The sequence below is a fragment of the Pipra filicauda genome, unplaced genomic scaffold (genome assembly GCF_003945595.2).
Source record: "Pipra filicauda isolate LSUMZ 115617 unplaced genomic scaffold, ASM394559v2 scaffold20_size4479445_pilon, whole genome shotgun sequence".
In the NCBI taxonomy this organism is placed as follows: domain Eukaryota; kingdom Metazoa; phylum Chordata; class Aves; order Passeriformes; family Pipridae; genus Pipra; species Pipra filicauda.
This window is the reverse complement of record NW_024104321.1, coordinates 3,208,460-3,235,553: the sequence shown is the minus strand read 5'-3', so window position 1 is coordinate 3,235,553 and position 27,094 is coordinate 3,208,460. Positions and strand designations below refer to the sequence as shown.

At 38.8% G+C, this 27,094-nt stretch overlaps 1 protein-coding gene across 2 annotated transcripts; it reads right to left on the bottom strand.

Moving 5' to 3' along the window:
• Window positions 1–997: 997 nt before the first annotated feature.
• LOC113995948 (ATPase family AAA domain-containing protein 2-like) lies at window positions 998–22,560 on the bottom strand. 2 transcript variants are annotated; one of them, XM_027736524.2, is made up of 18 exons: window positions 22,339–22,560; window positions 20,207–20,255; window positions 19,783–19,875; window positions 18,706–18,784; window positions 17,812–17,926; window positions 17,480–17,595; window positions 16,076–16,250; window positions 15,350–15,438; window positions 14,866–15,025; window positions 13,404–13,494; window positions 12,642–12,950; window positions 10,731–10,833; window positions 9,198–9,381; window positions 7,454–7,639; window positions 6,241–6,376; window positions 5,968–6,026; window positions 3,489–3,617; window positions 998–1,543 (listed from the first exon to the last, which is right to left on the bottom strand). In XM_027736524.2, the coding sequence occupies exons 1-18, from the start codon at window positions 22,558–22,560 to the stop codon at window positions 1,505–1,507; spliced, it is 2,334 nt and encodes a 777-aa protein (XP_027592325.1). In that variant the 3' UTR covers window positions 998–1,504. The 2 variants fall into 2 exon arrangements, with proteins under 2 accessions (XP_027592325.1, XP_039236926.1); XM_039380992.1 differs by lacking the exon at window positions 22,339–22,560 and adding an exon at window positions 21,257–21,298 and having other exon boundaries at window positions 13,404–13,491.
• Window positions 22,561–27,094: the final 4,534 nt, after the last annotated feature.

The window sequence follows — 27,094 nt, the reverse complement described above, 5'->3', positions numbered from 1 at the left end:
AATTTTTGTCATCAAAATGGTGAGCGCTCTCTCTGTGACCATTATCACAACTAAAGCAAAGAAGTCTCTAAGCTAATCTTCATAAGATAACTTTTCAGATAAGAAACTGAATCAAAATAAACGGGGAAGGGAAAAACAAATACAGCAAATCAAAAGATGGTGCAGAAAGTTTCTATTTCCCAGGTGCCCCAGGGACTGGCTCTCGCACGCTGGCACAGCCCCCGGGAGCAGGGCTTGTGCTGAGCCCCATTCAGCCGCGGGACGGCCAGAAACGGGGGTGGCGCTGGGGTGGCCCGTCCGGCTGCGACAACGCCTCCGACGGCAGCCGCGGGCGCTCACCTGAAATCTCGTTTCTCCCCTTTTCTCCCTCGACGGGATCCGATCTCCGGTGCTTTCGCGCGGGGACTCAACTTTCCCAGCTCATCCCAACAGCTCCGAAGGCTCCCGGCCGCCAGCGGAACGCCCATGTCGACGGTTCCTCCTCTGCGTTCCCGGTTCACATGCACCGCCTCCCGTCCCCCGCCCCGGTACTCACGGCCCCGTCAGCTCTCCAGACACCCCTGATCCCGCGGCTCTGGCGGCGGCCCGAACGCACCTGGAGCACATCCAGATGCGGCGGCTACTGAGCGGGGGGGGGGGCACGAACCCGGAGCTGGAGCCCTGGAGGTGGGGTGCCGCGCACCCTGCCCGCGCCTGCACCGGCTGCTGCTGGGAAGGCCGCCGGGCGACGGGAAGGGGGCAGGCGAGTACCCCCCACCCACCCCCGGGAGACAGCAGGCAGCCGGAGTCACAAGCGCTGTGTCTTACTCCTGGCCTCTCTGCTCGATTCTCTTCATTAGAAATGAAGTTGGAGGAAAAAAATAAGCAGTTCTCGTGTCTTACAGTGACAGATTCTTACAGAATCAATACCTTTAGAAGAATTTCATGTTGCTTTCATGAAAAGAAAATATTGTTGTCACGAAACAAGTTCTTTCATCCAGTGTGCAAGAAGCCGATCCACACACAGTCGAGGTATTTATTTGCAGAAATAATCCACAAAGCCAGCATACTGAGTATCGCAACATTTCACTATTCTTAGCAAAGACACTAATGTTCATTGGCTCCAAATTCCATAGTCCTCTTATTAATTAGTCTTCTGTTGGTTAAATGATTCTGTCACTTCACATGCCCACATGCTCAATCTTCTTTTGAGCTAGTGCCCTTCTTACTTCAGATGGTGTCTTCCTTTCTTGAACCAGTGGGCATGGTCTCCTACTGTCAGAATTACCCTTACTTAGTTTCACAAGATAGTCTTGTTTTGTTCCTTATAATCTAGTGTTACCTTAGTTGTTTTGCCAAGTGTCGCTGGTTCTGTTATGTCTGGTTTCAGTTACGTGCTTAAAGTTTCTTTCTTCTATTCTTTTTTCTCTACCTGCTACAATTACTGAGACATGATAAACACAACTTATCTATTTGGGAGCCATATATGAACATTACGGTATGTCAAGTATGCTGAAGTGAAGTATCACAGCCAACTGAGGGCTGCAATTTCTTTCTTCATTTCCTAATAAAAAAAAGACAAATTATATTCAGTTTGAATATAAGCTTGATAACTCTGTTTACTTCTTCATCAAAGAATCAAGAATCTGTACATACATACAATTGTTAGTAATATTTAGCCAATGTGCTACCACCATCCCAACATCTTTCTAGACCCATTAGCTTCAAACTCATCCTTAGGCACTCAAAATAGAGAGTAGGCTAGAGAGACTGCAGGGATCTGTATCAAGGGAAATGGATCTCTATCAACGGTACTTTGAACAATGAGAAAGAAGATAGTTCCTGAAGAGCCACAACTGAAAGCTGGAGCTGTTCTGTTCTGCACTCTGAACAGTATTTGAGTACTTGTTAAAGTCTCTCTCTTCATACAGTAGAGATTGCTTCTGACTGACTTGCACAGCCACTCTGAATAGGAGATATTTTTTGATTTAAGCTTAAGGTAAAAGAAATCAAACAAAGAAATCAGGTCCAGTCACAAAAGCTGACAAGCCCTGATATAACATAAACAAATCCCTTCCTGTTCCAAAACACATCAGTATGCTAGATGAGAGAAGGGTGCATTTTTCAGGAATGGCCTCCCTGAATCCAAATAATTCTCAGTGCTTCACAGTCAGAACAGACCATCCATTCTAACTCTTTATCAGACATTGAAGAAGAGATCGAGATGATCAGGGCTAAAAAAGAAGAGGTTGCCTCTTTTTTTCAAGGCAGAGTGAGAGCCATAAAGAATTTTATCTATCCTCAGGCACAAGCATCTGAAAGACAAATGGATTCCAGGAAGCTGAAGACAGACTATCCAACCTGTCTAAATCAACTCAGTACTGAGAATGCCTTACTGGGGCCATGGGTACCCATGAAAGATTTCTGCCAAGTTATGACAACTCAGAAAACCTCTCTTAGAGGAAGAGATTAAAGAGTTGGACTCAGTGGCATCAAACCATCATAGGCAGAAAGCTCCCCACACGTAAAATTAAAGATGCTTGAGCTGTGTGAGTTAAGAGAAAGTATAGTGAGACTAAAGTCTCAAATTCTTGTAATATTTCATACTTAATTTGTTTTCAAGAATGAAATGACTACTACACAAGTGTTACCATGTGTGACTGCCTACAAGGGAAGAAAGAGGAAGTGGCAGACTGAGAAAAGAACCCTCCTTTCTCAGCCTTCCATCCCTGAAAAGGTTCTGGAGAAGGCATAGTGGGGTCGACTGCTTTGAGAGGCCTGTGGGGGTGGCCCCATTGTCTTCAAGCCTATTCCTGCTGGAACTGCCAGCAATATTAAACTATTAGAGTGTGTCCAAAGGAAGGCAACGAAGATGGTGAAGGGCCTTGAGGAGAAGCCTTATGAGGAGCAGCTGAGCTCATTTGGTCTGTTTAGTCTGGAGAAAAGGAGACTTAGAGGAGACCTCATCACACTCTACAACTTCCTCATGAGAGGGAGAGGAGGGGTAGACACTGCTCTCTTCTCTGTGGTAAGCAGTGACAGAACCCAACGGAGTGGCCTGAAGTTGTGTCAGGGAAGTTGTGTTAGGGTGGATATTAGAATAAGGTTCTTCATACAGAGGGTGATTGGGGCACTGGAACAGGCTCCCCAAAGAAAGTGATCACAGCACCAAGCCTGTCTGAGTTCAAGAGGTGTTTGGACAACACTATCAGGCACATGATGTGACTTGGGGATGGTCCTGTGCAGGGCCAAGAGTTGAACTTGATGATCCCTGTGAGTCTCTTCCAACTCAGCATATTCTGTGAATTATGCCAAATACAAACTATGGTTTTGCAATATAGATAAATGTCTTCCAGACTAAAATGAAAAAGTCTTGTAACACAGGCAACTGAGCAGTAAAGAGTAATGCTAAACAAGTGCTATGTTCACAGTGCACACATACATAGGCATAATAGACACACGTACATAACAGTGTGTGACAGAAAGTGTTATATAACAAAAAAACCTACCGTCACTAATTCAGTTTTGTCAGCATCATCTCGATGTCGGTAAATGCACAGGCTAAGGATAGAATATAGTTTTTCCATGCTCGATATACTGACGCTTTCAGTTGCCTCAACAATAGCATCCAACACTTGCTGAAGAAAAAAAAAGTGGAAATTACAGTTTCGAATAGCACAAAATATGTCCTACTTTCTTATATTGTCAAAGAAAAGTGGCACTTCAGAGAACTGATTAAATATCTGACAAGATTTTACTTGAGAAAATGGGTTAATTTTTCACACTTCAGAGAAAAGGAAGGCTTAAAGTTCAGACAATACTTTTTTACTCATCATTCTATGATATCAACAATCATAATTGACAATTAACTGCCTCCAGAACAGCAGGGAACAACACAGTCCAGTTTGTCATAGAGTAGCTGCCACAGCAAAGCCACAATTGCATTTCATTAGAATGTCATACAGGGCCCTGGAAAATGTGTCTTTGGAAGCCTGGCTACAGATCTTCCAGATACAGCTGTGTCAGTCAGAAATGGAAGCATCCTTAGGTGCCCACCTTTACCCACTAGCTGAATGTGTACTGTGCCTAACATCAGTTAGCTCCTACCTTTCAACTCAAGAGACTAGCAGAGAGACTCCCTGTAGCAAATTACCAATCTCTCACACAGTCCTTTCTGTTACCAAAGATGTGAATGTGATAGTCTCTGAGAAAGCAACACTAACATGCTAGCAGCAGCACTGCTGGGGCTGTACAGTAGCTCTGTGTTGTGTGAGGCTGTGAAGATGTAGCTTAAGACAGCAACCTCAACAAATGAAAATATTACTGCCTCACAACCACTTACCACTAACTCAGCCTCCCTCAGATCAGCTAGCACAAGATCTGAGCATTCCTCTCATGTCAGATGTGAGATAAGACACACAAAAACCACGCAGCATGCTTTCAGCTGCTGCAGACACAAAAGGTAGGGCATGACAGAGGTGTGTGGCCAACATCGCATGTGATGCTATTTCTAATGGCTGCCACATAGGTAACTGTATGCTCCTCTATTTCATCAAGTTCTACACCTATTACCAAGCAAATAAACAAAAAAACCCCCAGCAACCAAAGCAACCAACTGAACAAATAATCAAAATCCCCACCCCATACAAAACCAAGAAGCTATATTTTGGAGGTTCATCCAGCTTCTTAACTGCAGGTGAGTTCCAAAGAACTTCTCTGGTACAAGCAGCAAGTTCCAGTGGCACCCATGTTAATTAAACAAGTTTTTTAAAAAGAAATGTTTCATGATTGTAGCTCTCTCCTCACAGCTGAAAAATACATATAAGCTGAAACATCTGTAAGGGCTCTACCACATGATTTCCCCAGTGGGTAATAACTTCAGAGCACATGCTGTTAGCAGCCTGAGTTTGGAAAAACATATGTGGCTTCTCTCCATACACAGGCAGACACGAACAAGAAAACCACCTGAAATTTGCTTATTTAGGACACCAGCCTTAAAAATTTGCTTATTTAGGACACCACCTCTAAAAATTAAGTCACAGCTTAAAAATGTGACAGAAATTATGTGGACAAGCCTCGTCAGCAAAGGGGATTCCACTCTGGTCACATTGTCTTCATGCAGAAGAAACATCCAAATAATACTCCCTTTCTCAGGCAGGTAAATAGCAGCAGCATCTGCTTTGACCAACCTCCAGTACTTCAATGTAGCAATTTTCCACATTTCTGTCACAACAATATCCCCTGAAGACCAGGTTCTTCTTCTACCCTCTCCAGTTCATGCAAATAAATCTCTTTTACCCCCTGCATCTAGGCCCAATTTTGACCCTTTCCCCAACTCTAATCTAGGATAACAACTTCTCTCCTATAGGGAACTGGAATAACTTATGACACTATAACTGTGTGAATGCAAAATTCTAACTCTGGATTTTGAAAGAATTTGGGAAAAGCAGGTATTAATATTTTAACCAGGATGAGCTTAAAGTCAACCTGCTATCTTCAGGTTTAAAGCCATGACTGCTAAAAATCAAGGTCCTTTTCCATTTCCTAATAAGTGAAAGCATGCAAACAGCAAAACAAAACAACATCCTCCTAATATATCGTAAAAACTGCTAAGACATTAATAACCAATAGCACAAGGAGATTGTCAGTGGGCTATCTTAAAATTTAACACGCCCTTTTACATTAAAAATTAGGAAGAGAACCCTGTCTCCTAAAATATAATTCACCAAAAGCAAGAGCAGCAGTCTAGAACAGCTGTGGAAACAACAATTGCATGTTGAATTATTTCACAAGCTGTATATCCCTCCCATAAATTGCTTGAAATTGCATTGCTTAGCAAACAACTTAATTTACAACTACACAGGTAACAAGAAAACTGACACTGTCTTGTGTCAGTATTAACAAAATTGAAATTAGACTTATTCTGAGCTCAGAGTAATCCACAAACACTCCCTGTGCCTGAATTTTCATTGCTTTCCTGTCACATACTCGCAGTTGCTCATCCACCTGAGAACATCTCGCATGAGTCACACGGTGTACCCGTGAATCTGGAATGACACAGATTTCTTAAGTCAAGATTTCTCTTTATCTGGAATACAGTATCAGTGAAGGTACTGTATATACAGAGTACTGTATATAAAGTACCTCTCTGTAATAACAAAGAAAACACAAAAAATGATTGATAGAAAATTACCACCAAAGCAAATACTGTAGTAGCTATTAACTTACAGTAGTAAAGTTTTATGTGTAGAATATCCTCACCTGCATTGGTTTTTGATGCAGGAGGTTCAGCAGCTTGCTTCATGATCAAATCCTCAAAAAACCCTCTTCTTTCAGCACAGGTAGGCCGCGGGATTTTGAAAACTTCTTCACGATTATTATCAAACAATGCTTTTATCTAGAGCATGAGAGGAAAAGACATTTCAGACGTAAGGCCACACAAATATTTTTTTTTCTATTCCAAAAAGATGAGTACCTTTGTAAATCAAGCTAAATACTCATCTGGATAAGACAAGCTATGTTAACTTTTTGGCCTTAAAAACCTAGATTTTCATAGCAGCACAAATTAAAATACCTTCTCTAAGGAACCCTCTAGAGTTTAAGTTTCATGAAAAAAATGTATGATAAGCCAATGAGAAAGGGGCGACATTCATCACCCCTAAGGCTGCTTATTTTATATTTACCTACTTTGCTGTCCTTTAACTTGAATTCTTATGGCAGCTACAGAGTCAAGGCTCAGCAGACAAGTGCCAACTTTTTGTTAAGGTGGAGGTTTGTTTTTTTTTAATTTAGATTGTAAAAACTTCCGTTACTGAGACAAAATAATCAGAGCGGTATATTCACATTTTGAACACCTTCCTTTAATGCACACTCTCAGACGTCTAGAAAGCTCAGTACCTCTTAATGAATTTTTTTAAGGAATACAACTAAAAATTAATTTCCAAGTTACCTAAACAGAAGTTGGACCCTAACTTTTTAATTTGTCAAGTTTTCATCTAGATGAAGAAAGAAATTGAATTTTTCATTAAATAATTTATATTTGAAATTACATTCTATCAGTAACAGTGTGATCACCATCCTTTTTCCGTAAAAGTACCTTTCATGTTTTTGGTAAAAATGTTATCAAAAAAACCAATCTTTTTCCTAGCTGCCTTTCAAGCACACTAAGGACACACCTAACCATCTTGAAGCCACTGAAATGATTGTCTGAAGTAAGCCTATACATCTGTCAGATAAGCATGAGTGAGAAGCAAGAAAAAGTTGGGTCAAAGTCAATCTCTTTACTCAGAAAACACTTTAGACGAATGCTTTCCATATCTCTTTGTCTAAGCCAATTTTAAGAGACTGGGTTCTGGTGCCTCAGTAATAACAGTATGAATTTGCTTAAAAGCAGCACAGTACTCCAAGGTTTTCACAGAGTTATAAATTAACAAGAAACTGAGTAATAAAGGAAGAAAAGTATCGACAGAAATACCTCTTCTGGGAGATCTTCATGTTGCACATCAGATGTTGCAAGAAGCAAAACTGGAGCAAAGCATGGAATGTAATTCAGTAGTCCTGTAAAACCAGCTTGCAGTGTAGGTCCAACAGCCTCCCACCACCAAGGGATTTCTGGGATATAAATGATGCTTGGTGCTGTTCTTTGAGCTTCTCGTATCAACTGGTAAAATGAAAGCTTGGATAAGAAAACTACATCATGTAGAGCAGATAACTAAATAACTACATATCAGTTGAACTATCCTATGAAATAAGAATGCATAAACAAAGACATCAAGAGAAACCAATAAATGAACAACTCCTTAACAATAAGGTAAAATTTTCACTTTGACTAAAATATGGACGTTGCTACAGAGTCAGAAACAGACCTAAATCTCTGCCTGATTTCAAAATTTCTTAGGTGTAAGAGTTCCTAAAGAGTCTCAGAATTCAGCTGATGTGATGGTGTGCCTGAAAAAACAAGACTAACCCTTCAGCTAGATGGCCTGGATAAATTGCTACACAACTGTAACTGCACCATTTTCAATTCAGAGTGGGCACATACTCAAGTCAGACCAGAGCACAGTCTGAAAAAACAAATATCTATGTGAAAAGATGAGGGCTGAGAAGATAAAAGAAGCCTGGTTACGATTCATAATTTCAACCATATTTTACAAGAACTGACCAGTCCTTAGTCTGCCTGAAGAGATGAATCACTCACAGCCTCTCATTACCAAAGGATCCACCAGACCAGATGACATGCCTTGGAAGATCACAGACCAGATGATGTGCCTTGGAAGATCATGGCACCTCAATCACAGAAGAGGACCTGAATGTACTGCATGAGGGAACTGGCAACAGTCCTTTTACATGGCAAATTTCTCTGGGCACCCTTTCAGATTAGCAATATTTAGGGAGTTCCTGTCAAAAAATGGGAAGTGCACTTGGTGTATCCAGGCAGTGACTACACAGGGGAGTAATATGACCACAGATGCAACCATGACAAAAAAGGAATTGTTCCTCCTATGTGACAAATGAGAATCACGTCATATAATGTGTTCTTCCTGACTTGTACAGAACTCAAATGCTACTACTAAAGGTTAAAATATTTGAATACAGTGATGCCAAACAATGAAATCAATTTCCTGCCTAAAGATAGAAAATTAAAACAGCACTAATAAGCTTATATTTAATTTTTTTTTAGTTAAGGAAAACACACCAGTTAACAAATTTAAGTGTTCCATGAATTTTAACACTTTTATTGCATGTACCACAGCAGTACAAGCTGTATATGTAAAAAACCAAACCCTTCTTTTCCCCAAAACCTGAGCTGTCTACAAATATAATAAAAAAGAAGGCTACAAAAAGTGCCTGACACACCATCAGGCTGATGCAGAACTATCTACAGGGAGCACAGAGACTTAAGAAACAACAAAAACAACTTTCTGGATCCCACCAAGACCAGCAGGATTTCTTGCCGCAAAGAGGGGTTTATTAGCAGTATCTCCCATCTTCCCAAGCTGCTCACAATATCCTCCCCGTTTCATTTCAAATGGAAAACATGGCTATGTATAAACATCCTTATTCAGTATCATTCAATCTACAAGAAAAGTGGATTTTCAGACAGAGGTAAACATAACAGCACATTCAAATCAAGCCATTTCCATTAACAGTGAATTTTTCTCACTTCACTATATATATACAGTTCACAAATCCTATGAGATTAATGAATAAAAAGATACCTGTGAACATGTTTCTTCCTGTGATGTGCTGCTAACAAACAAAGTCATTAGGTCTAGTGTATAAGCTGGAAACTTTTCCAGGGCATGTATTACTGCAGATGCCAAATCAAAAGCTTGCCCAGATCCTGGCTCTTCAACTATTAAGAACCGTGGCCTGAAAGATGTTGGCTGGTAAGGAGGATTGCTACAACAATAAGAAAAAAACAAGTTTAAAAATGAGTGATGGTGAGGCACAAGTTTTTTCCCATACACTTTTTTTTTGTAAATACTCTCCATGTTCCACCATATGCTGGTCTGTGATCAGGAAGCCTATCAAAGCCTATTTTCTCAGTAACTGGTACCATTCCTCAGGTAAGAAGACCTGCCAGTCCCTAGCATGTCTGCTATTCCTTTGGTTGGGTTAAGTAACAGCTCATAAATCCCACAGGGGGACGATCCAACCAAATACAAACACAACAACTGGTCAGTAACCTGATACAGGACAGAATAAGAACTCTCTGAGCACAAACCAGTCTGGGCCTCTTCACTGCCCATGCACAATCATTTTCAGCATGTTTTGATAGTAACTAACTGTGAGATCTCTACAGCTGTCAAGTTTAGCTAAATTTTGCCATAGATTCTGGAGGTGGTTGGAAGGAGCAAAACAACATTTCTAAGAAAAAAAATTGATGTTGGCACTGAAACAGGCTAGCTGTAGCTGAAGAAGTACATGTTTGGATTGGTTAAATTACAGCACTACACTACATATAAAATTTATGTTCATTTTATTCATTCATCATTGACTTGTGTATTAATTTCCTAGTAATCTAACCTTGTGAGCAAGAAACACACTTGTGAAGAGGTTTTTGTGTTTTTCCACCACGATACTATTATACCTTTACTTGTGGAAGTCAAGGATCCTAGAGACCTAACCAGATTCAACAGGTCACATTTTCTGGATAGCACAGCAATAGAAAGGGAGAAAAATAACTGACAATAATCTATTTTTTCACCTGTTAGCTTATGTGACTTTCAGAATTAAAACATCAAAAGAATAATAAAAACTCAGTAGGGTAAAGGCACAAAATGCAGATGTCATTTAAATTTTTCTCAGAGTGTTTTAACAAACCATTTCTCAATTTTGTTTCTGATACATAATTTGCTACTGGTTCAACAATCTTGGAAGGTAGAAGGGCAAAAGATGGCTACACAAGTCCATAGGGGTTTTTTAAGCTAAAAGGACAGACTGCACATTTTGGGGGTCTAGAGTCTTTCAAGGAATACTATGCATTAAATCAACATGTTCTTATAATCTGTGGACCACTTCAACTTAGGGAAAGAGGTTTGGGCCATTCAGTTTGATGGGTTAGGGCACTGTACTCAGAACCTTAGTACCCACTCGGATCTTCACTCTTACTTCTTGCAAATAGATTAACCACACACACATCCTTAACTCCATCTAGCATCCCTCACACCAGAACAGTTTACAGATCCAGCCATCTCAAAAATGTAACCATAAAGGGGACATTTGTGCATGCTAAAGGGGACATGTACCTGCTAAAAGTGTGGAATTCTGCCTTTTTTCTACCAGAAATTTTATGAGTTGGCATCTTTCCAGAAACTGATGGTGATTCTTCATTGTCAATCACATTATTTCCTAAAATAGCATTTAAAGACAGGAGAAGTTTATTAACTTTCCTGAATAGTTCATATCTCACTCTTGCATTAATACACCTTTGAAATCAGTGCTGGAAACCACTTCTCTTGTATTTTGTCATTTGGATGCCATTTTCTGAAGATTTCATGCTACCACAGATCAAAGGAGATTGCATAAGTCTATACAAAACTGTCCTATGTTCCATGATTTGCATCAGGTATTATCCCTCTGTTGATAAAAACTTGGGAGATTTTTTTCCTTAGAATAAAGATAATCAGGAACAACTTCTGTAGTTCTTAGACACCAGAAAAACTCTTCTCCCTTCACTTAAGCATTTATTTACTACATTAGTTATTACATCAGTAAATGAGGTCAATGACATCAGATGTCATTTATCTGGATTTCTGTAAAGCTTTTGACATAATTCCACACAACCTTCTTCTCTCTATATTGGAGACAGATGGATTTAATGAGTGGACTGTTAGATGGATAAAAAAGTGGTTGGATGTTCCCATCCAGAAGGTAGTGGTCAATGGCTCAGAGTCTCGATGGACATCAGTGACAAGTGGTGTCCCTCAGGGGTCTGTACTGGGACTAGTGCTTTTTAGTATCTTCATAATTAACATAGATGAAGGGATCAAGTGCAGCCTCAGTAAATTTGCAGATGACACCAAGCTGAGTGGTACTGTTGACACATCTGAAGGATGGGATGCCATCCAGATGGACCTGGGTAAGATTTAGAAGTGAGCCCATGAGAACTTCATGAGGTTTAATAAGACCAAGTGCAAGGTGCTGCACCTGGGTTGAGGGGATCTCAGATGTTGATACAGGCTGGGGGGATGAACTGATCATGAGCAGCCCTGCCAAGAACTTGGGGGTGCTGGTGGATGAGAGGCTGGACGTCAGCCAGCAATCTGTGTTTGCAGCCCAGAAAGTCAAATGTGTTCTGGGTTGCATCAAAAGCAGTGCAGCCAGCAGGTCAAGCAAGGTGATTCTGCCCCTCTACTTTTCTCAGGTGAGACCCCACCTGGAGTACTGCATCAAGCTCTTGGCTCCCAGCACAGGAAGGACATTGACCTGTTGAAGCAAATCCAGAGGAGGGCCACCAAGATGATTAGAGGGATGAAGTACCTCTCCTGGGAGGAAAGGCTAGGAGAATTGGGTTTGTTAAGCATGGAAAAGGCTTAAGGGTGATCTAATTTTGGCTTTTCAGTACCTGAAGAGAGCCTACAAGAAAGATGGAGAGAGACTTCTCTCAAGAGCGTGTAATGGCAGGACAAGGGGAATGGCTTCAAACTGAAAGGAAGTAGATTTAGATTAGATATTAGGAAAAATTCTTCACTGTAAGGGTGGAGAGGCACTGGAACAGGTTGCCCAAAATGGATCTCATCTCTAAGTGTTCAAGGCCAGGCTGAATGAAGCTCCAAGTAACCTGGTATAAAAGGTATCCCTGCCCATGGCAGAGGGGTTGGAACTAGATAATATTTAAGGTCCCTTCCAACACAGACCATTCTATGATTCTATGATTCTATGATTCTATGATTCTATGATTCTATGATTTGGAAAGAGGTGCCTCATACATGAAACCTTAGATCCATCTCTGAAATGGTAAATGTGATGTTAGTTATTGTCAGAAATGGGGGGCTCCAGTGGAGAATGCATAGTTGTCTACAGCATATTTCCAGTCACTCACAGCTCCCTTCCTGCACTGTGCACACGCAAAGTATAAAATTGTACTGTCATTATGGCTGAGAGGTTTGTGTATGTGCCTTGGCAGAATTTTAAACAAGTAGATGTTATTGTTATACCTTGGTCCTTCTTCAGTGCAAGTTCTGCATGGGGAAATGCTCTCTGCAAGGCTTGTAAAGTTCTTTCCAGAGTGTTTTCTAACAGTGGCTTTGAAATAGGTGGTAGTGCTCGTACAGGTGAAGCTCCAGCTCTCTGTGAAGTTGGAACAATCTTCTGCATGGCCATGGCAAAATCCTTTGCTGTTACTTCAATCGAAGTGGCATCTATCTTCAGTCTCTTGTCACTTTCATGTATCTGAGGATAACAGCGGCGCAAAGCACAGAGGCCAGCTTCAGCACATAAGGCCTTAATATCAGCACCACAATATCCTAGTAAACAAAACAAGAATCAAATATTATGTCTATATATATATATATAGGTTAAAAACTGTCTGTGTGGCTAGGCCAAGTGTGTTGGTGAATGATGCTACATCCAGTTGCCAGACAGTCACTAGTGGTGTTCCCCAATGCTCAGTATTGAGGCCAGTACTTTTTAATATCTTTACTGATGATCTGGATGAGAGGATTGAATGCACACTCAGTAAGAACATGGACAACACTACATTGGGTGGGAGTGTTGATCTGCTGGAGGGCAGAAAGGCTCTGCAGACAGATTTGAACAGACTGCGTCAATGGGCTGAGGCCAATTGTATGAGGTTCAATAAGGCAAAGTGCTGGGTCCTGTACTTCAGTCACAACAACCCCATGCAGCCCTACAGGCTGGGAGAAGATAGGCTGAAAAGCTGCCCAGGGGAAAAGGACCAGCACTGTTTTCAAACTCACCAACACATTTCTCAGCCAGCTCTTCAAGTAAGTTGTCTGATGGCTTCTTCCAGCCTCGTGTGTGAATTTTGAAAATCTCTTGTCTCTCCTGCTAATAAAATGGTTGCAGTTTAGTTTGCCCTAAGTTTTCTCTTGAAAAAACAACCACAACACAGAACCCCCAAACCCTCAGACTAATACAAAAACTTTTCTTATCTGCTTCTCCACCTATTTTAAAGGTCAGTTATTAATGCTCTCATTGCTTCTTCAAGCAGGAAATTTAATAATTCTCAAACTGTTATATTAAACTCTTGCTGGGGGATGCAGTGAGTTAAAAGGCATGTACATCTTCCATAAAAAGTCAGTTTTCACAAGCGTGAGACCTAATAAAGAAAAATATATACTAAAAGCTCTATCTGCAAATGGATATTTTGCATCAAAGAAAATTCTCTCAAATTTAGCAAAATTTCATGGTGATGATTTCATTAGTTCACTAAATTTGCTTTTCTGCTACTTCATTCAAGGAAAACAATCCTAGTACTCCATTTCAAATTGCTAGTTACTACCAAGAACAAAAAGTATGACTGAAACCGCTGTCACTCATCCAGAAAATGTCAAGCATCACCTATCCTCATCTCTCATTTTAGCAAGACTTTCATTGAAGTATTTCCTGATACACCGATTAATTATGGCAGATTTCTAATATTCTTCCACAGTAGACAATTGTGTATAAGATCTGTTTCATGGCACCTCGTCTTCTGTTCCTGAGGGCAGATAAAAACTGGATACAAATGTTTGTGCTAATGCACTGCTTAGTGCACTTCTACTAGCTCTCAGTCCAATATGCCTTTTATCCTTTTTCCAAAAAGTGCTAATATCAGTGATAGCCAGAGAAAAACTACAAAACCAGGGTTTCCCTCCCACCCCATCCCCACCACGATATTTTTTGGTTGCTATAAAACGAAAATCTTCATTGTTTAGCTATTGCCACTGAACTAGAAGCTCCCCAAGCCCTGCACCTCTGCAACGTGCTTCACATCTTAGTCCAAGTCCCTGTTAATAAGTACCAGTAAGAACGTCGGATCCAACATACTTAATTCGCTCCAGCATCAGCCTTGATCAAAGTTTTTGCTACCAAAAAGGAATTCTTGTGTGCACACCATTTCTTTCACCTTCAAGATGCTACAGCAGCACTTTAAAACTAATTCATACATTCATTCTTTCTTAAACATTTTGATGACTTAGCAGCATGCCGTTTTCTTTGCTGGTCACAGTGAAACCAAAACTACTTGTTGAAATCACGTTATTCCTATGTATTCAGTACCAAGTGTGCCCTCCACGATGCAATGCAATCTCTCCAGACAGCCTTCTCTTGTCCAGGCTGTACTCTACTGATGGAGACTTGCACTGCTCCACGATGTTGCCTTGTTACAGGGGTGTGGAGTTTGACACCTAAGCATTAGCATTGAGTCAAAGTCCTGACCTCTTCGTTTGGTAAGCTGAAACGGAATTCTCGTTCAAAGCGTCCGGGTCTTCGCAAAGCAGGATCTATAGAATCCAGTCTGTTGGTGGCTCCAATAACCACAACCTCTCCTCTGCTGGCTAAGCCATCCATAAGTGTCAGAAGTGTCCCCACAACAGAGCTAACAGAAATACATAATTTTTATTCACCAGTTTAGTAAATTTTCTTCAGTTCCACATAACTTTCTTAATTGATCCCTCCAAACGGACAACCCATTATTGATGAGATGCTGATCAGGAAAATACTTGTTTCAAGACATAACACAGAACTTGTGTTGATATAAATCTTAGCAAATTGTTTTTGCTTGTTGTTGTTTAAAAATCATCTGAAATTCAGTAGCACTAGTTTTCAGGATAAATGAATGTGTCACATCAAGTTAAATCGGTTGCGGTCTTCCTTTCACAAAGATCAAGCAGTTTTTATGCAGACACAAAACATGTCCTACCTATGAACTTGGTCTTGTTTACTGGACCGTGTGGGAGCAAGAGCATCGATCTCATCAAAGAAAATAATTGAAGGTCGCATCTGGTAGGCCTGCAGTGAAAACGCAAGAATATTGACCTCAGGAAAACAACACTATTTGAAAGAGAAAATGCATGAAAAAAATTGTGATTGGAAAGGCACTGGAACTAGATTTTTCAGACTAGCATCAGGGATCCCTACTAATTGAGCTAACTGAGTAAAGTGGCATGAGTAACAGAAGACAGCACCCTATGTCAACCCAGGAAATGAATCATACCAGTAGTTTTTACAGCTATTTGGCAACCACCAAGAACAGATACAGGACTTAATTCAGTTACAGGTTCTGGAAGCAACCTTCCATTACCAATTTAAATGAACATGCTTTCAGCCTGCATCTTTTTCCCTCTGATCTAAAGCAACCATCTCTTGCTTGTTGAAATCTTTTCTGTGACTGTTTGGGTTGTGAATTATGGTGGGGGTTTTTTTGAGGGTGGTGATGGTAGTGATTTTCTTACTTGCTTTACTAATCTTTCCCAATATATCTCAAGATTTCAAGCCCCTAAAAACCCCACTGAAAAAGTAAACACTGACAATCCCAGTGGACCTTCAGTGGAAGGAGCTGAGAAAAACATGAAAAAGAATGAGTTCTACTCAACCACAGAAAATTAATTACAACTCGAAAGGAATATATGGCACGTTTCAACCTTACCTGCTCAAATACTAAACGAAGCTGTTGTTCAGATTCTCCTATCCATTTACTCATGCAGTCGGCAGCATTTCTCATAAAAAAGGTTACTTTCCTGTCACTTCTGCTACATTCATTAGCAAGTGCACGAGCAAGCAGTGTCTTTCCAGTCCCTGGTGGACCATAGAACAGACAGCCTCTGCATTTTTTTAAAAAAAAAAAAAAAAAAAATCACATAAGAAAAAACCATCATGGAAAAGTACCTATTACAACCACCATTCCTAAAACACACTGCTCTCCTAAACTAAACACTTGATGGATAAGAGAGCAGTAACAGTTGAAGTGTATGAAAAAAGTCAGAAGTCAATTCCTACCAAATTCTGCAAGGCAGCAAACAAAATTAATAAGAGGATAATGCAGACATACAAAACCTTGAGAAAAGACAGTAAGTAGCATTCCAGAAGGACGCTTCCAAAATTTCTGACAAACCAGCAGAGGTGGTTACAGCACAGTGCAGCCAAACAAGAACAAACTTCCAACACAAAATCTGAGACTGGGCTAACTTAGGAATCACCAGTTCATTTTTCTGTGATACACTGCATATTCATTCTTGTTTTCACAAAAGGCAAGATTTGAGAGTAAAGCGTTTACTTCTGTCTTAAAAAGCATTAGGTTACTGGATTTGGTCTCCCTTTGCTGGTGATACAGGAAGAGGAGAAGGTATTCCGTATTTCTGCATTCCCATCAACTAGAAAAGCCAGTGCACTGCTGATTCAAAAAGAATTTCAACAAATAAAGAAGCAAAACACAGATTTTCTTTTCAATGTTTTTAATACTTTTAAAGTTGCTGAAAGCAAAGAATTCAAAGTCCTATTTCAGTATACCATGACTGAATTCTGCTGACCAAGAATATATGAAGGTAACAAGTCTCTAATAACTTCATTTTGTAACACAGAACTCACTTAGCTGTGTAAGAAGTGGACATATTCTTATTTTAGCCCAAGCACAACAAACACTGCAAGGTCCTAGTTGCAAGTCCTATCAATTGTAAAACTGATACTTGAGCACTTAAAAAAAAAAGAGTTGGTGGGAGAGAGAACGGGACTTCCAAAAAACAAACTACAGTTGACTACCAGTAGATAATTCTATTCTACTTACAAACTAATCAAGTCCACTTGTGCATAGGACTCTAAAGAAAAAACCTCCAACCCCACCTTTCAAAGGCAAGACACTTTTAAAGAATAGTCTCGTCACATAGTAAATCTCTGAACCTAGATATATGCTGTATTCTATCAGTTTTTTAAAAAATTACTTTTTACTAGTGCTAAAAATTCCCATCAGCACTGCTGAAAATTTTGAGGCATGGAAATGTTGATTCTCCTGAAAATAGATCAATTCTAACTTACAATTTTAAATGGTGCCTATTACCTGGGAGGGTTAAGTTTCATTTTCTCAAAGGCATCAGCATAAAGCAACGGCAAAATGATCATCTCTTTTAAAGATGAAATGTGTTCAGAATGACCGCCCACGCCATCAAATTGTACCTAAAGATGAAGCCAACAGAACACATTTTATATGTCAAAGACAGCTGCAATCTTTCCTATCAGAAATTAGATGTCAGCACCAAGGAAACATTCATTGCAATTTTTGAATCACTTGAGAGAAAACTGTAAACCAAGGAAGTTGTAGATGGCCCGTTACTGGAAACTTTCATAAATACTGCAAAGGTCTCACCGACACAGTGAAGTAAAAATACTTACCGAACTATCTATTTGCATTCTTTCAACACCAGCCAGACTTGTTCCAATTTGATTTTCATGTGAAGTTCTGTGAACTTCATTTAAGTTGTCTTTCCGAGAGTTGACCGAAAGAGATCTAATTTGAATTAAGAAGTAAGAAAAAGGTGCTTTTAGATAGAAGATTTTTTAGATAGAAGATTTTTTAGAAGATTTTTTATTTTCTAATCATAGCAAGTGAATGCAAAAGACCTTATAAATGAGCATAAACTATCTAAACTATCTGTCATTCCAACTGTTTTGCAGTTAATAGCCATGAATAAAAAAAGGAAAATGGTCACTCCAGACATTAAACTAAGTGAATTATTTTTAACAACTCTTAGTACTTACTAATATTACTATTGCAATTTATAATCTTGAATTTCATTTAGCATTTTTCTTGTTTAAGGATAGTTTCATACAGAAACATGAATTGATTCCAAAGAGAAACCAGAATCTTTATTTGATTAAAAAAAAAAAAAATCATTGAAACTTCCATACAGGCTCTCCCTCTAATTAAATTATCTTCAGTTTTAAGAAAATAATTTGCATGCCTAAAGATTAAGTAGTCTAAGATTTTCAGAGGGACATTAGGGCTTCCATTCCAGAACAAATTAATTTCGGTTACTCAGTCTCAGCCACAACTCTCATCAACACCTTATCAGTGACCAGAAATGCTGCATTTTCAAATAAAATCTGATGGCTAGTAAAAAGGATGGCCTCCCCCTCAGTGTTTGTTTTCTTTATAATTTCAGACTATCAAGGCAATAATCTGTAATTATATTAATCTCTAATTATCACAGTCCGAAAACCCTTGAAAGCATTGTTCAGTCATGTGACTGACAGCACTTGAGAAAGAACTAACCATACACCACCAACCTTTTAGTTCTTTTACATGAATCTCTCTGTCTGACAGGTGAAGTAAGGTTGGAAAAAATTATCTTATGTTTTCCTAGATCTGTTGAAAGCAAAGAGTTTAGAATAGTGTTACAAACAAGTTTGAGAGGAAGCAGGATAGTCAAAGAGGCAAAAAACGGGATGTGTATCACCCATCTCAGGGGAAGTTTCAAGGAGGGGAAGATTGGGTGGTTTGATCAAAGTGAAAAAAGGCACACCTGATTTTTAAGGAGAACTGAAAAACACAAGAGTAAGATTATCAAGTTTCTTTAATTACTATTCCATAAAGGATACATAGGTAATTTTTTTAACTGAAAAACAACAATAAGGATGCCAAAAGGATGCAAAAAAAAATTGAATGTGCACAGGATGCATACATTTAATAAAATTTACTGGCAGAATGAATGTAAGAAATGTAAAGAAAAGTTGTGTGCATGTATTTTCACTGAAAAAAAAAATCTCACTTCCATGCAAGAAATTAGGTCCCACGAGAAACTCTGCCTGTAACATACTGCATTGGGTCTAGCTGGGTGAGGTTAATTTTCCCCATAGCAGCCCTCACAGTGCTGTGGTTTTTATTGGTAGCTGGAAAGGTGTTGAGAACACACCAGTGTTTTGGCTGCTGCTGAGCAGTCCTCCCACAGCGTCCAACATTTTGGCCCTTCATCAATAGGCTGGGGGTGGGCAAGATCTTGGGAGGGGACACAGCTAGGTCAGCTGACCCAAATTAGCCAAAGGGGTATTCCATACCATATGGCATCAGCTCAGATATAAAACCTAAGAAAAGGAAGAGGAAGGTGGGGCATTCCTTATGTACAATGTTTGTCTTGCAGAGCAACTGCTACGCATGCTGAAGCCCTGCCTCCCGGGAAATGGCCAGACATTGCCTGCTGATGGGATGTAGGAAATAAAATCTTTTTTTCCTCTTTGCTTGTGCACATTTGCTTTAGTAAACTGCCTTATCTCAACCTACAAGTTCTCTTCCATCTTATTTTCTCTCCCCTTTCCAGCTGAGAAGTGGCATCCACCTTAATGACAATCCAGCACACCCACACCTACTTTCCAATGGAGCTTGATAGCGCTCAACAGCTTTCCTCTGCCGAATGGAGCGTCGTTGACCAACACCTTCTGCTTCATGTCCTGATGAAACCACTGCACATCAACATAATGTTAAACTGTGTAAGTACTGCTGCAAATGATAATATATTCAAAACACACTACACGAAATGCATTTCCACCTGTCCACAACCTTTTACCTTGTAAGTGTTTTGGAAAAACCTGGATTTTTTTTTCTCGGAATACCTGTTCTGAGTTTTCTACAGTACAGCCCTAGAGCCCATGGCTTATAATGTCAATAGCAACATAGATTTTTCTAATAGATGAAAAACAACCAGTAGTTCAGCCCATCTCAATTGTTTAAGACAAGGCTTTTGGCTAGAATATAGTCAAGAAAATTTAAAATAGAACTAGCCTACAATGATACCTGGATTGTCAGCTTTTTCTGTGTTAGTTCTTCCCATATTGAGGCTTTCCTAATTAAAGGAAACAAGAAAGATCAGTCACAAATATGCAAAAAACCCGTGGGCGTATTTGGTGCTTTTACAGTAATATTACCAAGGCACTCTATATAGACAAAAGATGAAATAAAGGCATGGGAGGAGAAAATAGGAACATCATTCTGGCACCAAGATTAATAACAAGTATTACTGCTCTAAAATAGGGTTTAGTAAATGTGATAGTTACATCTAGCCAGATACAAAATAGAGTGTATCAATTAATACCGGGTAAATAATCCAAGAGTTTAGTAGAACCTGGGACAAAGCAATTCCTAGCAGACAAAAGAAAATCATCCTGGGATTTGGGAGAGGATATACAAAGTACTATGGACAATTCTGGTTTCATAAGAAAAATCAAAACCAAAACCCACCCAAAACAAAAACTAAACCATGAAATAATTCAGATCTAAAAAAACACAAACAAGCAAACAAACAAACCCACAAAAAAACCAAAAAACAAACAACCAAAAAACCCTATCAAAGAAGGTTATGAAGATGTTTAAAAACTAAAGCACCTGTGATTCAAAAGGGCAGTGGACTAAATGTAATAGAGCAAAACTAAGATAGAGGGAATATGGTTGCTGTCTATCCTTTTAACATGAGTTCCACTTGGGACAAAGGACCACTTGGGCTCACAGGCAAGACTGGCACAAGACAAAACACAGATAAATCAGGTATCAGTGAATTAAGTTTTTAGTAAGATTTGAGGTGAAAACCCAGGCCCTGAAACTGTTGTTTGTAAGCAGAGTCCATTCAAAAGTCATAAGGCAATTCAGAAAGCATAGTTGAAGACGTATTGCAGCATATCAGTAAATATCTTCTGAAGAAGATATTTCTCCCACCTTTAGAGTGTAGCTGTGGCATGACTGTAAGAAGTTAAATTATAATTGGAGAGCAAAAATAGCTTTCCATGCTTTGGAAGAAGTTTGTTCAGCTAAATTAAAATTACAACTAAATAATTTCTCTGTGTGAAATACCCTGCTCATCTTCTCTCTGTCATCCATTTTTGGTGATGCTGCTTCTGCAGTACTAAGATACAAAGTGGACAGGTAAGAGCAACAACAGGCAAGTACAAAAAAATCTCATTGAATCTAACAAACATAATCAGTGCAACATTTCAATATAGTGTGCACAAAATAAGAGTCACCGACTCTTAGCCATGTTTTTCAACCTTACTTAAAAATTAGGTCAAATGTTGCCTTTTTTATAGCGAGATTTAAGAACAAGTGTTTGAGCATTTAAAAACACGCACTTTTTTCAGGTTTATTTTTCCCTCTTGCTAAACACAATAAAAAAAAATCTCATGTAGCAGGAAAAAAATGAGTTCTGAAGATCATAGGAAGAAACCAGAAAGAAATTATGGAAGTTTTTCATAGCACTTGTCTGCATGATTGCATTAAGTCATTTTTAGTTCACAGGCTTCTTTAGACAACAGGTTGCTTATTCTTCTCTTAACTGGAAATAAGGTCTCATGCTGATTTTCTATGACTATATATGCTAGAAAAAGCATCTCACTGCTGTTACACTTTGCAAACATTTCAGAAAACAATGTTAATTTGGGCTTCATAAAGAGAATTAAATAATGGAGACAAAGACAAAAACACTAGGGCTGCTTCACTTTGACTGTATCCAACTTTCCCCTGTATCTTAACTTGACTAGGCATTAGAAAATTATTTGTAAGCATGAGAGAAAAGTTAATTAAACATGAAGGCACTTCGAGGACAAGTTAAATCTACTGAAAGTCACAACATAAAGATTGGTTTTGTTCACAAGAAGCAGCCCACACACAAAAGATGCTCCTACATGAAGATCTCTCTGCAACTGGCAACCCCAAAATGAAGATACTAGTGGCCAACTAAAGCTTTGGCTGTACCCAAATTCTTTACAGGTGAAGCACCTGCCAAATCCACCTTTTGGCACACACTCTGACATGGAAGTCTTAAACAGCCACAAGCACTTGTTTCAAAAAAAAATCCTCATGTTCAAGAGCTTGGCTGTGAAGTGCAAAGGCTCTCACCTTACATAAATCAATACATTAATAATGATTACAGGACATACCCATGCAGGCAGAATGACAGGAAGGGATACTGTGTTACCAGCTGCAATGGAGTGTTTACAGAGATTCCACGAGGTTGCTTGGCAACACCCCCTCACCAAAGTTCCAGGCTCAATCACATCCAATCCTCGTGGGACTCTACTGTGGAGGGCACCTGCAGCCCAGCACTTCATAATCACAGAATCATGGAATGATTTGGGTTGGAACAGACCTTTAAACATCATCTGATTCCAACCCCCCTGCCATGGGCAGGGACACCTTTTACTAGCCCAGGTTGCTCAAACGCCTATTCAACCTGGCCTTAAACCCTTGTAGTGGAGGGGTATCCACAACTTCTCCAGGCAACCTGTTCCAGTGCCTCACCACCCTTACAATAAAGACCTGTTGTATACGTGGCAGCACATGGGGAAGTCTCAGCCTAACCACTGTGAATACACTTAGGTCTTGCTGCCAGAAACAACAATACCTTTTTCTGTTGTCAAAAGAAGTAGAAAGTCCCTAGCCAATATTACGTACATAAGCTTGCTAATAAGGTTCATTTTAGTAGCTTTGCAAGATGATGAAAAATCCTACTTTCTTAAAAGTTTGCCTAATAAAACGGATTGATTTGTAGTGGTGTAACTACTTTGTCTAAGTCTGCAACTTTGGTGGACCTCCAAATCCTATTTTCTTCATCCTTTAATCAACCTATATTACAGAAACTATAATGTGAAGCTGGCCTGATAGGATTATTTTCCAAAACACAAATGAACTGGCATTAATTCTGCCACTCGCTTTTAATTCTTTTTTAATTCAGTTTCGTATTATCTATTCCATTATTTTTCCAAGGATTTATGTGACACTGACAGGTCTATAATTTCTTGGGTCATTTCTTTTATTCTATTTAAATATTGGCATGTTACCTTTCTTTTGCACTCCTGAAATTTCCCTCATGTAGCAAGAGCTACTGAAAATCAACATTAACAGTCAAACTCTTCAACAGTGCCTTTAAACCTGTAGGATACAGGTTATCCAACTTCCTAATTTAAAAATGTTTCATATCCTGTTCCAAAGCAGAATAAAAACAGCTTCAAAGTTCCTGAAGCACATATACAGCTCTTACTCCTCCAAATCAAGCCAGCAAGAACTGGGGATGCCCAAGATCCCCCAGCACTTGGAATAAGACACAGAGGGCAATGACAAGATTAATTTCTAACTGTGATTCAGAAGAGGTCACAAGCAACTACTCTTTGACCTGTAAGTTGTTAAAACACAATTCTTTCCATTTTAGCAGATGTGGAAACTAAGATGTGGAGAACCACATTGCTGGGGTTTTTTTGTTTCTTCTGTACAATTGCTCGGTTTTGCCTCAGAGTGAATTTTTTTTATTTTGGTAAAGCAGTTCAGCACATATGGACTTAGCATGATGTATAACTACACGTAATTTTCAAAATAAGACTGATTATCATTTGATATTTACGTTGTCTTTTTAAGGAGATAACAAAAAAACCCCACGTGATGCAGACATAATAACAAATATTGTGTTAGAAACCTATAAAAACAGCTAGGGAGGTTACATGTCGAAACGGGCCGGTATAGTATTGAAAAAAATTATCCACATTCTATCTCTATTTAGCAAATATATACATATTCTATCTTTATTTGTTTTAAGGTTGAACTTCTGAAGCATGCAATAGTCTAACACTAAAACAGTCACACTTCCATGTAGCATTTTCTTAGACATATTCAAGTAGGAAAGCAAGGGAGATCAACTAGTTTCACTGAAAGAAGCCATAATATTAAAATATTGAATTGCTCTTGGCCAGAGTAGCTAATACAAGTTATAAATTTGAATTTTGTTCCTTTATGCTTACAGCTCGGAAATATAGAATGATCCAGCAACAATAAGAAATCTTTATATATTTAATAGTGTATTTGCTTCTTTGTGATTTAGCATTCTAAAACACTCAGGCAAGAGAAAGGCTGCATTAAGAGAACATCAGTGACTCATATTGAGGAGATCAGCAATACCATATCTATGATTGTTTTTATAATGCTAATTCAGCCCAGCTGTGTAAGTCCCTTTCCAAACAGTGGGTCATTTAGTAAGAGCACTCAGATCTGGGAATAAGTCAACAATTTGTGTTGAAGAAGATGCTAAATGTGAGCTAGCCAATCCCTCATTCACTGTAGAAGAGGAATTTGATTTAGTGAATGAGGTAGCATTTGCAGAATGGTTGCTGGATTTAGGAATTTGAGTACTGCCTGGAAGAATTAAAACTTTTTCTCTATAAATTCCAGGGCCATACTGGAATAATTTAAACCATAATTTTTAAAAATTGTCATTAATTCTGTTTTCCTTATTTTCTACATCAAATTTTAAATCCTCCCAGCTTGATTTGTGGAATTTTAAAATCTCATAGCTTTAATTTAACATTTAGTAGACTGTAGGTCTTAAAGGAATTGCAGCTGCCACCCAGCTAGTCAGAAGTTGAGCTATAGGATACCTGCTGTTCCACTAAACCAAAGTGACTGTGATAATTTGTCCTTCTTTCCTTTTTTATTATCCTTGGAACTTAATTCCAGGGGACTATAGGAAATCTGAACTTAATAATTACTGTGAAAAATCAGGTCTAAGGTACCCCATCTTAGGCAACCAAAGTTAGTGAGCAATTCTGGCCATACTTCCTTTATTCCATCCAAAAGATGGAAAGAATGGAAACTGAAATCTGTATATGGTGTGTGAACAGCCATATAAGATGTATGTTCACTGATTCCCTGGCTCTTTGCCCTGCTTCCTAAGATAAAGAAACATCCATAGTTGAACCTGGATCTCCATCAATGGTTCTCTATTCAGGTGTTTGACATGAATTGAAGGATTTCGGGGAACAACACAAAATGCACTTGTTGTGCAACCTACACATCAGCTTAACTCACTTTCTGCAAGCAAAGATGATACTACTGTCTCAGCTCATGAGGGAAAAGACAAATTAGTAGTTGTTTGTGAGGTGATCAGGTGCTGCCATGAGTAACACCATAAAAAAGTCTGTAAGAAGTTAACAATGTTTGTCAAGAGCAGCATCTGAGCAGATAGCGATAAACAAGGTGCAAGGTCACATATTTAAATGGGAGGAAATTAATAGTGAATTACCTGGGCACCAATCCATTCTATCCAATAAGTGAGGTAAGGGTATATAAAAGAATAGTTTATGATCTGATAATGCAGGGCCATCAAAAGGTGCCTTCACAGAGGGGCTTAAGCTTGCATGGACATTTTTAATTCTGACCTGTTCTAAACATTCTCATTTTCGCTGATCCTTTGGCAAGAACCATGTATGTGCCTGTTTATGTGCCATCTCCTAGATTTTTGTTAAAAGAAAAACTATCTACTTCACATTACAGATAGATGCAATTTATTTCATATTACATTTCAATGGGACTTTTGAGTTCCCTAATTTCTTGAAACTGCTAAAGGTCTACATTCAAAGTTTGTATCATTAACAGATACGTGCTCCAATTACCCAAACATATCCTGATATATATGATCACTAGGTACCCAACTCATTATGGAATTAAAGTGTAGATACACTGACAAGAATTACATAGAAATAACACATCCAATTGAGCAACTTCCTCCTTATGGTTGCTTTTCCTAACCATCTAGTCTACAACACAATAGTATTATCACATATACTTTTTTCCCTTATGACTTCCAGGTTTTATTTGCATATTAAAATATGGGTTTAAATAAATTACTTGATCAAGCTCAGTTGAAAATCTGTGGCACTGCCACGCCTGCATTTACAAATCACTGATGGGTGCTTTGGTCACAGTAAAATCCTTCCTTCCTTTTACAGTTCAGTTCTTAAAATATTGCTCCTATAAAATGTCAGTGAATCTCATTATTTTTAAAATTTAAATAGCAAGAGAAATGTTTTTCCAATAGCACTATTGAGTGAAATTAAACATTGATTCCTGCCTTGCTTTCAGCAGCAGGATCCAGTCTCCAGCTCAGCTGTATTCACTGCTCTCTCACTTGTAAGGACTTTTCTTCCTACAGCATTTTAAAAGGTATAAATTTCATTCTGTGTACACCATCACCCATAAGAAAAGCCACTTTTTCATGTACTTGTTTGCATCTGAGGACTCGTTCCAATGCAAAGTCAAATCCTCTTAAACCTTCAGTTGGTTCCTAGCTTTATTGATGGGTGCCCTGTACTTAGGGTAGCTACAAATAAAGATTTTATCGATCATTCTGACCTCTAAAATTTTGATATATCAGTGAATCGAATATTCTAGTATGAATTTTTTCATTCTACTGTGTTATAAAACTGTTTCACCAATACAACATCCAGCAGACCAGAGTATCATGGTGTTAGAGAGATGTCAGTCTGGGGCCATCTGCTGGTTGTGTCGCAGAGCTTTCATCGACAGATTTGAAAAAACACTTTACATATGTAATTCTTTCGTAATTATAAAAGACCAACATATATTAATAAATTAATCACTTAAGTACGTGATGTTTCCTGTGTACTTGTTATTTGTTTTTAATTGTAAATATTCAGTGAACTTAATATGGACCAATTATCAAAAGAAAAAATAATTAATTTGTCTTGCTTTCATAAACATAATAAAAATGGAGGCAGGGAGGCCTAAAAAAGCTCTTACTTCACAATAACACCAAAAAGAAAGCAAGGAATAAAGTAATGTTAATGCTAGTATGTAAACAATTTAGTAAAGTAATCCACATATCTTTAGTTTTATTGCTGTGATAAAGAA